Source organism: Microtus pennsylvanicus, chromosome 19 (assembly GCF_037038515.1).
Source record: "Microtus pennsylvanicus isolate mMicPen1 chromosome 19, mMicPen1.hap1, whole genome shotgun sequence".
Taxonomy (NCBI): domain Eukaryota; kingdom Metazoa; phylum Chordata; class Mammalia; order Rodentia; family Cricetidae; genus Microtus; species Microtus pennsylvanicus.
In genome coordinates, this window is record NC_134597.1 from 28,900,385 (window position 1) to 28,912,512 (window position 12,128).

At 48.8% G+C, this 12,128-nt stretch overlaps 1 protein-coding gene across 2 annotated transcripts in view; it reads right to left on the bottom strand.

The window, feature by feature from the left end:
• Slc13a4 (solute carrier family 13 member 4) overlaps positions 1–12,128 on the bottom strand; it is a 40,808-nt gene that overhangs the window by 11,033 nt on the left and 17,647 nt on the right. The window contains exons 3-10 of one of the 2 annotated variants that reach the window (XM_075953700.1): positions 11,490–11,626; positions 9,328–9,500; positions 8,869–8,923; positions 6,460–6,499; positions 5,163–5,243; positions 2,616–2,803; positions 1,837–1,956; positions 570–671 (exon numbers count right to left, since the gene is read on the bottom strand). In XM_075953700.1, the coding sequence (XP_075809815.1) occupies positions 570–671; positions 1,837–1,956; positions 2,616–2,803; positions 5,163–5,243; positions 6,460–6,499; positions 8,869–8,923; positions 9,328–9,500; positions 11,490–11,626 (896 nt within the window). Of the gene's footprint in view, positions 1–569; positions 672–1,836; positions 1,957–2,615; positions 2,804–5,162; positions 5,247–6,459; positions 6,500–8,868; positions 8,924–9,327; positions 9,501–11,489; positions 11,627–12,128 lie in introns of both variants that reach the window. The other variant, XM_075953699.1, reaches the window with a different exon arrangement.

Consider the following 12,128-nt stretch of genomic DNA (forward strand, 5'->3'; position numbering starts at 1 on the left):
TGGCATACCATGAACATTTATTCCTTTTATAAATTAAAGCTTTAAAAATATCATTTCTATCTGATTTTTTTCACTCAAAGTTCAGTATAGGGAGCACTCTGAGAGAGGACATATAGCATTGGCCAGAAGGCTGTATGGGACACTGTAGGAATATTGACAGAGTGTTAGTCTAGTTGGTAGTGATGTCCTAGTATTGATTGCCTATCTTCAAGTCTATGTTTTATGCTCTAAATATAGCACCGAGGTCCCCACAGCTGGATCACTATTGAGACATGTAAAAATCCCTGACTTTACAAGGTTCCATCAGTGGCTGTGTTTTCTTTCTGTTGAATTTTCTTGAACTGTCCCATTAGATCCTTCACCCCATACCTTGGACTGAACACAGAAGACAGAAGAGGGTAGTCACTAAAAACCAGGCCAGCATGGCTCTGACATTAAATAGCACCATCTGAATGCTTAGATGTGGAGTTCTGGAAAATTCTGCCAGTGTGGGGGACTGTCAGGACCAAGGTTGCTGGTTCCCCTCACTGTTGGCACTGGACAGGGGAAAGGGGAACGGTAGTTCTTACCTAATGTCTCCCAGCTTTTCGTATTCCTCCCGGATCCTCTTCTCTGACAGCTCTTCCCGTTTGGTCTTTTTCTTCTTGCTCAGAGAACAGGTCTCTTTAAAGCTAGGAAGGGAGAGTGAGCACAAAGGTAAAATACGTTTCTGAGGTCAGATATACCGCTTGTCTTCTGTGTGGTCACCTTGTCCTCTTCACACAACGCTGCCCGCCCTCCTGTTGGCACAGCTTCTGTCTGCCTAGTTACCCAGCCCCTCTTAGGCCTTCCCCTGGCCATGGTTATATCCATGAGGACATAGTTGGGGTGTGGGCTTATGTCTTACAGAGGTAGCTGGGTATTTATGTCTAGTTGTTTTCATACACCTAAGTATGTGAGTAGAGTTGGAGTGTTGATTGTGTGTGTGTATACTAGTTTTATGTTACAATATTGGCCTGTTGTATACAGCCATCGCTGGTTTGACAATAAGCTGGGTAAAGAGTGATGGGTTCCGTAGGCGATTTACTAAGGAAACATCATAAATGTTTTCCCCATTGCATTTGAGGTTGATTAAATTTTAGAGTAGACGGATGGTTATTCTTTTTAAATATTTATTTATTTATTATGTATACAAACATTCTTTTTTCTCTTTAAGATTTACTGACTTGTTATGTATACAGTGTTCTGCCTGCAGGCCAGAAGAGGGCACCAGACCTCATTACAGATGGTTGTGAGCCACCATGTGGTGGTTGCTGGGAATTGAACTCAGGACCTTTGGAAGAGCAGGCAATGCTCTTAACCACTGAGCCATCTTTCCAGCCCAGATGGATGGTTATTAAGAGAAGACTTACTAAGCAGTTTAATATTAGAAATAATATCACAAGGGTCATGTTCAACTTGTCATTTTGAGAGATATGACGAGCACATTCCAAATAAACTTCTAAACAGAAATCACTCCTGTCTATAGAGTGAAAGCTGGGGCAGCTTAGACTCTTCTTCCTAAGAGCAGTTGAGGTTACTCTATGACTTAAGGTCAATGAAACTTCATCAGATACTCTCCAGGCTTTTGATAAACCAGACAGGCCTGTAAGCCAAGTGGTCAGAATTAAAACCATCTCGCTGTGCACTGAGAAGTGCAGAGTTCATGAAATCTCCGAGTCTCCAGAAGAGACAATGTTCAGCTCAGTCTTGTCCCCTGCATCCCCAGAGCACAGGCCGTTGGGGCTGAGCCTGCCCATTTGCACCAGAGCCTCTGGAAGAACCTTGGTGTTTGGCCAGCAGGGCCCGAACACTCACTTGCAGCCCAGGAAGAGCCAGTGCATCCAGAACCAGCTGACCACCAGCATGAGGAGGGAGATGGGGAAGCTGAAGAGGAACCAGGTCCCGAAGTTCACCACCTCTGCTGCGGGGTACTGGCTGGAGGGGGAAGACCAGGGCAGGGGTAAGGAACACATGATATTTCCTCATGGTATCTGGGAGTGACAGCCAAGAGCTCCTTCAGGAGACACACAGCAGGCCCAGGGCAGAGGAAACAAAAGTGACGCTTGACCAGGCATTACCTAGAACTGTGCAGACTAGACCCAGCTCCTCCTTGTCACTGGCAGTCCCTCCCGAGACCACAGGGAGCTCCCCAAACCCCCTATTCTGCATTGTTCTCCAGTTTCCATCCAGAATGAGTTTCCAGAACTAAAACTATGACATTCACCCTTACTTCAAACTCCTTGGAGGCTTCTCATGGCCTTTCTGGTGCTGGCCAAGCTTGTAGGTCTTGCCAGCCCTTTGCCAATCTGTTCCTCTTTTTTCTATCCTCCTGCCTCAGAGCCCTCACACCGCTGTGCGTTCTTTGGAAAGCTTCCATCTAGTTTCCCTTGCCTCATCATCCAGGTGGCCCCATTTCCTTCCTGCAGATGGAGGAGCTCCCTGGGCAGAATCCTGGACTGGTCTTGCCCTCCTCCACTGGCATGCCAGCCGCTCCGCTCTGGCTCTGGCTCTGCTCCTGGCACTTAGCCGCATTCTGGCCTAGCCACCAATAGAGGGTTCTTACTTAGCACTTGCTGAGTGAATGAAGGACTTACTTGTTGAAATACTCTAGGAAGATGAGGCTGGTGGATGTGCCAATAATGGTGGTCAGGCCACCAATGGTGGCGGCATAGGATATGCTCAGAGAAAGGCACTTGCAGATCATTTGGTCGTGGTGGGATCTGTACTTCTTCCTGTTCGGTTCTTGGTTCTTGGAGCTGGGGATCAGGACTCCCGACCTCTCCTACCAAAGGAAAAATCAGTGAATCTCAACGGTTAGCATGCGCTATCCAGGACACGAAGCCAGAGAGGCTGGAGGCGCAATGGTTCAGTGGACAGGCGCTGAGTTACAGAAGAACCTAGCTTTCGTGAGACAATACACTTGAGCTCTCCCTCCCTGCGTCACTCTTTCTTCTCTCTTGCCTTTGGCCTCTCCCTTCCCTCTTTGCACATAAGCCTCGGTCTTGGCATGGTCTTCTCAGTCTTGCTTGGTCCAGTTCATGGCCTCAGTATGAACTAAAGAAGCAGGTGCCCCCATTCCTTCCAGGCTGGGTCCTCTCACTCTCCCACTAACTCTTTTCATTTTTAAAGTGTTTTTTGACCCATGGTCAATTAGTCCAGTGTAGCCTCCAAATCACCATGTAGCTAAACTTGGTCTTAAATTCCTCATCTGGCTGCCTCCACCTTCCAAGTGCTGGGACTATAGGCAGGCACTACCATGCTGCACGAGACTTGGAGAAGCCTGGTACAAACATCAGCTCTCCAAGTCATAGGAAAACTGTTTTGTGGAAGTGGCCATCTTGCTAGGCTTCTCAAGGGCTTCTCATGGCCCTTAGCTCTTGTGAAATATTAATCTGAGATGTGTTATATTCATTTATGCTGTGGAATATTTGTTTAGTGATGCAAAGATGTGTCACACTCTGAGAAACTGTCTAAAACACCTGACTGGTCTAATAAAGAGCTGAACAGCCAATAACTAGACTGGAGAGGGATAGGCGGGGCTGGCAGGCAGAGTGAATAAGTAGGAGGAGAAATCTGGAAAGAGATCAAGGAGCCTGGAAAGGAGAAGAGAATATCAAGGTCCAGCCACCTAGCCACACAGCCACCCAGCCACCCAGCCACCCAGCCACCCAGTCAGCCAGCCACACAGCCACCCAGCCACACAGCCACACAGCTACACAGCCACACAGCCACACAGCCACACAGCTACACAGCCACACAGCCACCCAGCAACACAGCCACACAGCCATAGAACCAGCCACGGAGTATGAAGGAAAGAGAGGTATATAGAACAGAGAAAGGTAAAAGCCCAGAGGCAAAAGGTAGATGGGATAATTTAAGAAAAGCTGGCTAGAAACAAGTTAAGCCAGGGCTAGGCATTTATAAGAAAGAATAAGTCTCCATGTGATTATTTGGGGAACTGGGTGGCAGACCTCCCACACAGTAAAGAGAAAAAAATCCCCAACTACACTTAACTATTGTCTATCTTCTTCTGAAGACCAAAGTAAGGCATGGGCACTTCTAACCACTGAAAGATTCACTGCTTGCCCGAGCCACAAAGGACCACTTAGATTCTCTGGCTCAAGGATTTCCCATGATCTTTTCTTTTAATGGAATTTATACTGAAGCTGAATACATAAACTAACTGTAGCTTTTAACAGGTTTCCAATTCATAGCCGGAAGTCTACCAAGGATTTAACTATGTGTGCACAGTGCCTTGGAATCGAGATGCTGTGCTTTCCAGCACCCCACTGTTGACTCCTGATTTCATTGCTGTGCCTCATTTGCAAGAATAAAGTTCAAAATCACTACTTTGTTGAGCCAGGACTGTGGAGAAAATGCCTAGCACTGGGCTTGGTACATGTTCTCGGAATAAACATTTCATAAATGGTGGCATTTATTAATGGTGGCAGTGAAGATGTAAAACGACGAGATCGGTGATGGATAAAAATGTCTGAAATCAAGGGCTATAGGTGCCCGATGCCTCTTCAGACCAGCCTCAGCATTGCTGCATTGCTGTGTTTTGTTTTAGAGTTACAGCAACAGGAGAAGGCTCATTTGTGCAGAAGAGCAACCGTGCTTGTAGGACACTAAGAGAGAATATTTACCGTGGGAACCGGTGAGATGGCTTCAAGGGTTAAGGCAGAGAGAATATTTACCGTGGGAACTGGTGAGATGGCATCATGGGTCAAGGTGTCTCCAAACCCGATGACCTGAGTTAGATCCCTGGGACCGACACCGTAGATGTAGAGAACTGACTCCTCCAAATTGTCCTCAGACTCCTGTGTGTACGTGTATGCACCGCACACACACTGTGCACACACACTGTGCACACACATACACACTCAATGTAATTTTAGAAATAAATATGTATAGTGCCCTCAAAGAATCATTTGAACCTCATCTCTACCAACATTAAGCACTGACAGTTGGAAACCCGTGACCCAGAAAGTGGCACATTTTGGCTCTTGGTTCTGTCCATTGAGCTCAGGCACTTTCTTTCCATGGCACACATGACAGACACTAAGGACAGTTTACTAATGACAACATCAGGACCAGCACCTTTTGGAGGTAATAAGCTATTTCATACAGGGTTCAGTTACCTGTGATGAATGCTGTCTCTTTGGTTGCTGCTGGTTTGTTGTTTGCACAGGTTTGGTGACCATGGGCACACCGTTTAGGTTCTGCTGGAACAAAAGCCATCGTGCTGTTAGGAAGAGCATGTGGTCCAAGTGCCTGGAGAGGAACCGCTCGACTGTCCCAGGGCTACCATAGGGACGCAGAGAGCAGGAGGCTGAGAGGGCATTCCTAAGGGCACCCCTACCCAGGGTCAGCATCCATCTTCACAGGTTCCAGCCAGACAGGGGAAGAAGATTTGAAACCTGGGATCACCATTCTGTTCTTATAAGCAAGAAGAGCTTCCGGGAGTTTATTAGCAGGTGAAGAACTCTATTCTTTCCAAACCCACGAAACATTAGAAATGATCTACCACAGTGAAATCCTCAGTTTGGAGGCTGCAGAGGAAGTTCGGCCATTAAGAGTATGACTGCTCTTGCAGAGGACTTGAGTTCAGTTTCCAGCACCCAGGTCACAACCACCTAGAATTTCAGTTCTAGGGGATCCGAAACCATCTTTGGAACTTACAAAGCACGTCTCTGTACTTACATGTATACACACACACACACACAGACACATACAGACATACACATAAAATCTTTTAAATAAAATATTTTTTAAAAAAATTTCACAGAACCAGGCAGTGGTGGGGCAGGCCTTTAATCCCAGCACTCAGGGAGGCAGGAGTAGGCAGGTGAGTTCGAGGCCAGCCTGGTCTACAGAGTGAGTTTTAGGACGGCCAGAGAGATACACAGAAAAACCTTATCTCGAAAAAACAAAATAAATAGCCAAATAAGTAAAAAAAAAAATTGCACAATTTAGTTGGCCAGTTTCTCTTCTTGTGAAGAGATGTGAAACCTTCAAGGAAAGAGGGTGAGTCTGGGCAACAGCACATGGGTAAACCACGCTCTCTTTAGTATGAAGATTTTGCGAATGGAAACCCCAGTGAGCAGAATACAATCCTGAGCTTGAACACATGGCTCTTGAAATCAGAATGCCTGAATTTTGGTTTCCATTCAAAAGATTAACTTGTATTTTACTTATTTAACTTGTCTTGTTCAGCTACCCAGGACTCAGAGCTGGGGTTCAGAACCACCCACACCCTTGTCTGAAGCCCCACTGGCCCTTCTCATGTCCAGCCCGGGTGAGTTCAAGAGCCTTAAGCTTAAGTTCAAGGCCAGCACTGAGAACTACAGAAAAAGCTACCAGGCATCTTGGTGCCTCAGTTATCTTGAGGGAATTCCACGTGACGTCAAAGCCCAGGGCGGGGAACTGAGGCCATACCTTGTTCTGCATCAGAGAGGTGAAGTCTGCAGTTGGTGTGCTGAAAAGAAGCAAAAGAATCAGGGAGAGCCGAGTGGAGTAAGCGTGGCGAGAAGGGTGCTCTTCCTTGCGCTCAGTGTTTGGTATAAGGGTCTTAACGTTAGACTCAAGTTTTCTAGCCTCCAAAGAGGACCAACGTTTTCCTAGTCTCCCCTGACTCCTAAGATGCTCTAAGAGTCCAGGGGCTTGCTTCCTCCCAGGGACGGGCCAGCAGCTTCCTTTGAAGTGACACCAACACCCCTAATAATAGCAGATATGGAGTTCTGATTGGGTGCAGGCACTTAAATTCAAGCTTCATTCTTTACGACACCATCAACCTTCGTAACAGATCCAGGCCACCAGCATCCGGTCACACCACCTCCTAGCGCTAGGATGTCAGAAGTAGGTGCCTGTGGGTCCCTCATTGTCTCATTGGAAAACCTGTGCCCGGATGGTACCCTTACTAGCTGCCTCAAGAAGGTCACAATCTAGAAACAGAAATGTGTGACCTACTACCTGAGGTGACAAGAAGGTCACAATCTAGAAACAGAAATGTGTGACCTGCTATCTGAGGTGACAACAGCAGGAAGAACGGGCAGGGAAGAAAAAAAAGACGAGGAAGAATTGGGGTCACTAGCTGCACCTCAGGGAGGGGACCGTTAGCTGTATGTGCCGAGTCCCTCCCATACCTGTGGCTTCCCCAGGCTTTTCCCTGAAGACAGAGGAAGATGGGAACAATCAGAAATCCCGACACACGGAGTTCTCAGTAGCTGTTTATAGTCTAAGTCAGTTGTGCGGACTGTGGCCCTACCGGCTCACCCACTCAGAAGGCAGATGGCAGTGCTGGGCACTGACACACAGGACATAGAGTCCGGAAACCATCAGTGCGTCAAGGCTGCGTCAGTGGGAGCTGAAGAGGATGACAGTAAAGGGTGCTTTGGAGATTACATGATGGACTCATGTTTGCTTCCTAGACTGGCCGAAGGGGGAAGCGAGGATCGCTTCAGAAGGCAGGGGAGGCACTGGTCACATGGAAGAACACCAAATACCCGTGCTTCCATGAGCACAGCGGATCTTGGAGGACAAGGGACAGCTGAGCTTTTGTTTCAGACTTTTGGTACTGACACAGTGGAGTCAGAAGGGCCGGAGAGAATAGTTACTGTGGTCATAGGAGCAGCCTGTGTGCAAGTGGGCATGATGCCCATCTTCTCAGGGAGGGGACACACGGGAAGAAGCAGGACGGGAGCCATCTTGAAAAGCATTGCCTAGAAAACAGTGACCACAGGAAATGAAGAGGCTGAACCATCAGAACACTGACAAGAAGGGAGATATGTGGTCATCCAAGAGCCATCTGGCCTGGGTGATGAAGAAGTCACTTCAAGGGGGTGACCTGTGAACCCTGGAGGTGGGCACCTACAAGTGACAGCTAGGGACTGGATCTCAGACAGGATTCTAGCCTGGAGCCTTTTTGCCCTTTGGTCTTTTTCTGTAGCCTACATTTGCCCCAACTCTGGAGACGGCAGAAGCAACAGAGTGAGGGGACAGTAGGGGGTGGGATGGGGGACAATGGAAGGTCAGTTCCTTTTCTCTCTTTCATCTCTTTCTTCTGCAGGCTTAGGCCCAGAGGGAACAGGTGTGGGCTCAAGGAGAGGAGAGAAGTTATAGAGAGAGCTGAGAGATTTGGCATGAGCCTGGGCTAGACTGCTGAGGATCTGAAAACGGGATTCTTCTGCCTCTCTGAAAGGACCAGGAAAACTGTGGCATCTGCCTAAGATACCAGCAAAGGTGAAAGGCAGCAAGGCAATATGTAAGTCCAAGACAAAGATGATAGTTCTGCCAGGTCCCCTCTGTGTCTGTCCAGCTATACAGGCTGACTTCACTCAGTGTGAGTTCTCTGTTTTGTTTTTTTTTTTTGTTTTGTTTTTAGTTTAAAAGGGAAAATTACAAAGACCCATCCCAAAATACAACTTTTAAATGTGTAGTGTTCACTCTGGAATACCCGTAACAACCGTATTTGTATATAGGCTGTGGAAGGAAGTCAGCTGTGGGTAGACTCCACACATATGAACGCTGAAGAACATGTTTCTCTTTTCCTGGCTTTCTGGCTGTCTAGAGCATCATATTGTCCGCCACCAACTGTCCCCTGGTATTCTAATCACATCAGTGTGGGTGAAATTGGCCTTGGCAGCCACAGGGCAGCTCCCACGTTTACTCAGATGTAACATCTTTTTATTCTTCCTCATCAAGATTTTGAGAAGTAGAGTCTATGGACGGAGACAAGCTGGTGAGCTTGGTACACCATATCTAAAGGAGATGCCTTTGGTCCTATCTTTCCTGGCCTCTCCGATGGGCCCAAGAAGCTCTGTCTGGGAGGAGGGAGGTCATACTCACTCTTCGTTGACAAAGATGAGTTCCACAGAAGTCTGTCTGTTGTTTACATCAAGACCTATTGTGGTAGAGAAACACAGGAAGTGAAAACTGAGGCAGGAGTGGACCCTGTATGTGGAAGTCCAGGGGCTCAGGACAGGGTCAGAGGTGCGGTAGATGATCCCCTCCCCTTCTCTCTGGTCTGAGGGTACAGTGGGGGTGTAGATGCAGACAGACCCCAGAGTTTTGTAATAATGCTTGAGTATCTGGGACAAAGAGAAGGGGGGTACCTGTGAGCCAAGTAGGAAGGGAGAGTGTCCATGGGTTAAGGGTACTTGGGTTATGGCACCTGGCATGGGCAAAGGAGGGAAATGAAGACGAGGGCATGGACCCCAGGTTGGGCAGTGTTGCCGTGAAGACTGGCAGGGAATCCAGGGAGGAGGGCGGGGGAGCAGAGGGGAGCTGAGCTCCAGCGAACTGTACCCATGAGCTCGGCCTCCTCAGGGCTGGAGGTGCCCGCTACCAGCTGCTCCTCCTCGGCGTCGATCAGCTCCTGCAGCACCGCCTCCACAATGGGCGTCACCATGGCGGTGGTGGAGGTGTTGGAGAGCCACATGGACAGCATGGTGGTGCAGCACATGAAACACAGCAGCAGCCTGCGGAGGGTGGGGGCGACTGGCGTGGAGCATGCCGCTGTGGAACTCACAGCAGCAGCCTGCGGAGGGTGTGGGCGATTGGCGTGGAGCATGCCCCTGTGGAACTCATAGCCACAGACTTCGGAGGGCAGGGGCGATTGGGGCGGAGCATGCAGTTGTGGAATTGGGCCTTATGACTCACAGGATGCCTGCCAGCTTCGAGCTCCCAATGCTGGGTGCAGAGGAACCTTTATTTCAGCATTGGTCCAGCGAACAATTTGCATTTTATGGCTAGTGACCATGGCCAGGAAAAAGCCTTTTAAAGTAGGAAAGGATAGCTTTGGTAGAAAGGTCCCAGGGTACGGACTCACTGGTTGTTATTCTTGCTCTGTGGATATTAGGTGGGGCCCTGTGATGTGTCTCTTATGGATAAGGGGGTTCTTTCCCCTCTCCCTGCAGCAGGGGAGTCTAGGGCACAACTGTACCCCTTGCTCAGTGTAAGTCAGCATAGTGATTTGGGAGCAAACAGAGATGAAAGTCCGGGCACTCAGTTACCCGGCTACTTGTCTCAGCATCAACTAGTTGCAGGAATGGCCGCAAAGCCACCGAAGTGCTCTCTGTCCCGGCTTGTGTGCGTGTCTCCAGCTGGCCCCTAGAAGAGTTAAGCTTGGAGGAACACAGAGCGAAAATAACCTTCAGATTATCTCCCCTTGACTTGGAAGCACAGGGCAAGCTGTGCCTATACAGACCTGGTGCTAGTTATCATTAGATAAGGACACAGAAGTGGCTTTGTTTATACTTCGGATGACCTTGCACAATCTGGGGGCAGCAGATATGTGGACTGTGCCCAAGTAGGCCAGAGTCCTGCCAGTGTTTTGTTTGAACAGACAGCAACATGGTTCGAATGTTTTGCACACTAATGGCAGCATGCCACGCGGGCGCAAACCTGCTTGGGTTGTGTGGTAAACAGGGAAGAAGGGAAACACAAATGCGCGAAAATTCTTGTCGATAGTATAGTTTTCAAGAGCTCTGCAGGGGCTAGAGATGTGACTCGGGGCTACAGTGCTTGCCCAGGGCGAGGTCCAGGTCCAGGCTTGCTTCACTCATCCCACCAACTCCCTCACCCAGTACCACAAAAGAAACAACGCTAAACTAAAACAAAGGAGCCATAAGGTCCCAACAGGATGGAAGAAATGCTCCCCCACCCCCGGAAGCTGAGTGGGCAGATGGTCGCCGGGCCTGCGTGGATTAAGCTGTAGTTAGCAACTCCCCCTTAGCAACCTGGGAAACAGGAACACGCTTTAGAGTTCCAACATGTTAGTCAAAAAGACCGATGCTGGAAATGAATGCTACCTGATTTACAGTTTGCCCCTGGGACTGGCGAGGCAGCTCACATAAGATGTAGTGGAAAGTTTTGAACTAGGCGCGGAGAAAGGGAAGACAAACAAGGGGCATCCGACCCCACAAAACCGTCCCCCTTGACGCCCCCACATATTCTGTGAGGGTGAGGATCTCTCCTCTGCCGGCCTCTTGAAGGTGGAGTGGAAGGAGAAAGAGAGAGGATGTGAGGACCTGGAGAGACACTCACTGCCTGCCTGATGGGTCTGGGGTCTGAAGCACCAGCAGCAACTCGGGTGCATGGCAAGAGACACCCATATCTTCTTAAATGACAATGGGGAAGCCACCCACCTCTTGGTCCAGTGTGTACCCTAACCTACAGGGAAAAAAAATGGCAAACTGTTTCTGTTGGCCCATTTTGTGCTATCAAGGCCCTCAGGTGTTGCGAACCTGCTGTCCTTACAGTCCAGGTGTGACGTGAATGCCTTAGATCAGATGATAGTCGCCGTCAGGGCTACTGTTCAAATCGGCATCCCGGCTATCGGATCTCTTCCACGGATGCGGGAGGTCAGGGTCCATCACTCTGATGTCATCTCCTCATTAGCAGAGGAGCGCGAGTACACATCCTGCTGCGGCTCAGGCCCCGCCCCCCGGTCCCCACACGTGACTCACATGCCTGGCTTGGCTCCGGCCATCAAGACCATGCGCAGGGCTATGCGCTTGTGCAAATTCCACTTCTCTACGGCGGCCGCCACGCAGATGACACCCACCAGCAGCAGTGTGGTGTTCTTGAAGTACTCAGCCGCCACCTGTAGGGAGAGCAGCGAGGTCAGCCACTGCGGAGTGTTCTGAGACCCAGAGGCTGGTGAAGGAGAAGCAGGGATGTGAGGCTTAGTCAATACCTGGTTATCTCCTCCCCTTAGCGTCCTGCAGTTCCGGGATCAAACCCAGGGCCTTTCCCACGCCAGACAAACACTCTGCCATTAACCTCCACCACTAGTTAAAATGGTTTGTTAACTCCTAAGCATCGGCTGACCTTGGGCATCACCATATCAACCTCTTCACAAAGGCCACCCTCCCATTTCACCCCCTCCAATAATACCTCCATGTGGCCAATAGTCTCCACTTGTAGAAGGTAGGTACTAAATTTGAATTTGATGTGAAGTTTTCTTTAATAAATTTATTTATTTTATGAATGTGAGTTTTAAAAAATTAACACACATACATATGTATTTTAATTTTGATCTTTAAAAAATTATCAAAACAGGATGCAATAGCATAGACCTGTGCTGGGATTATAGCCAAATGCTG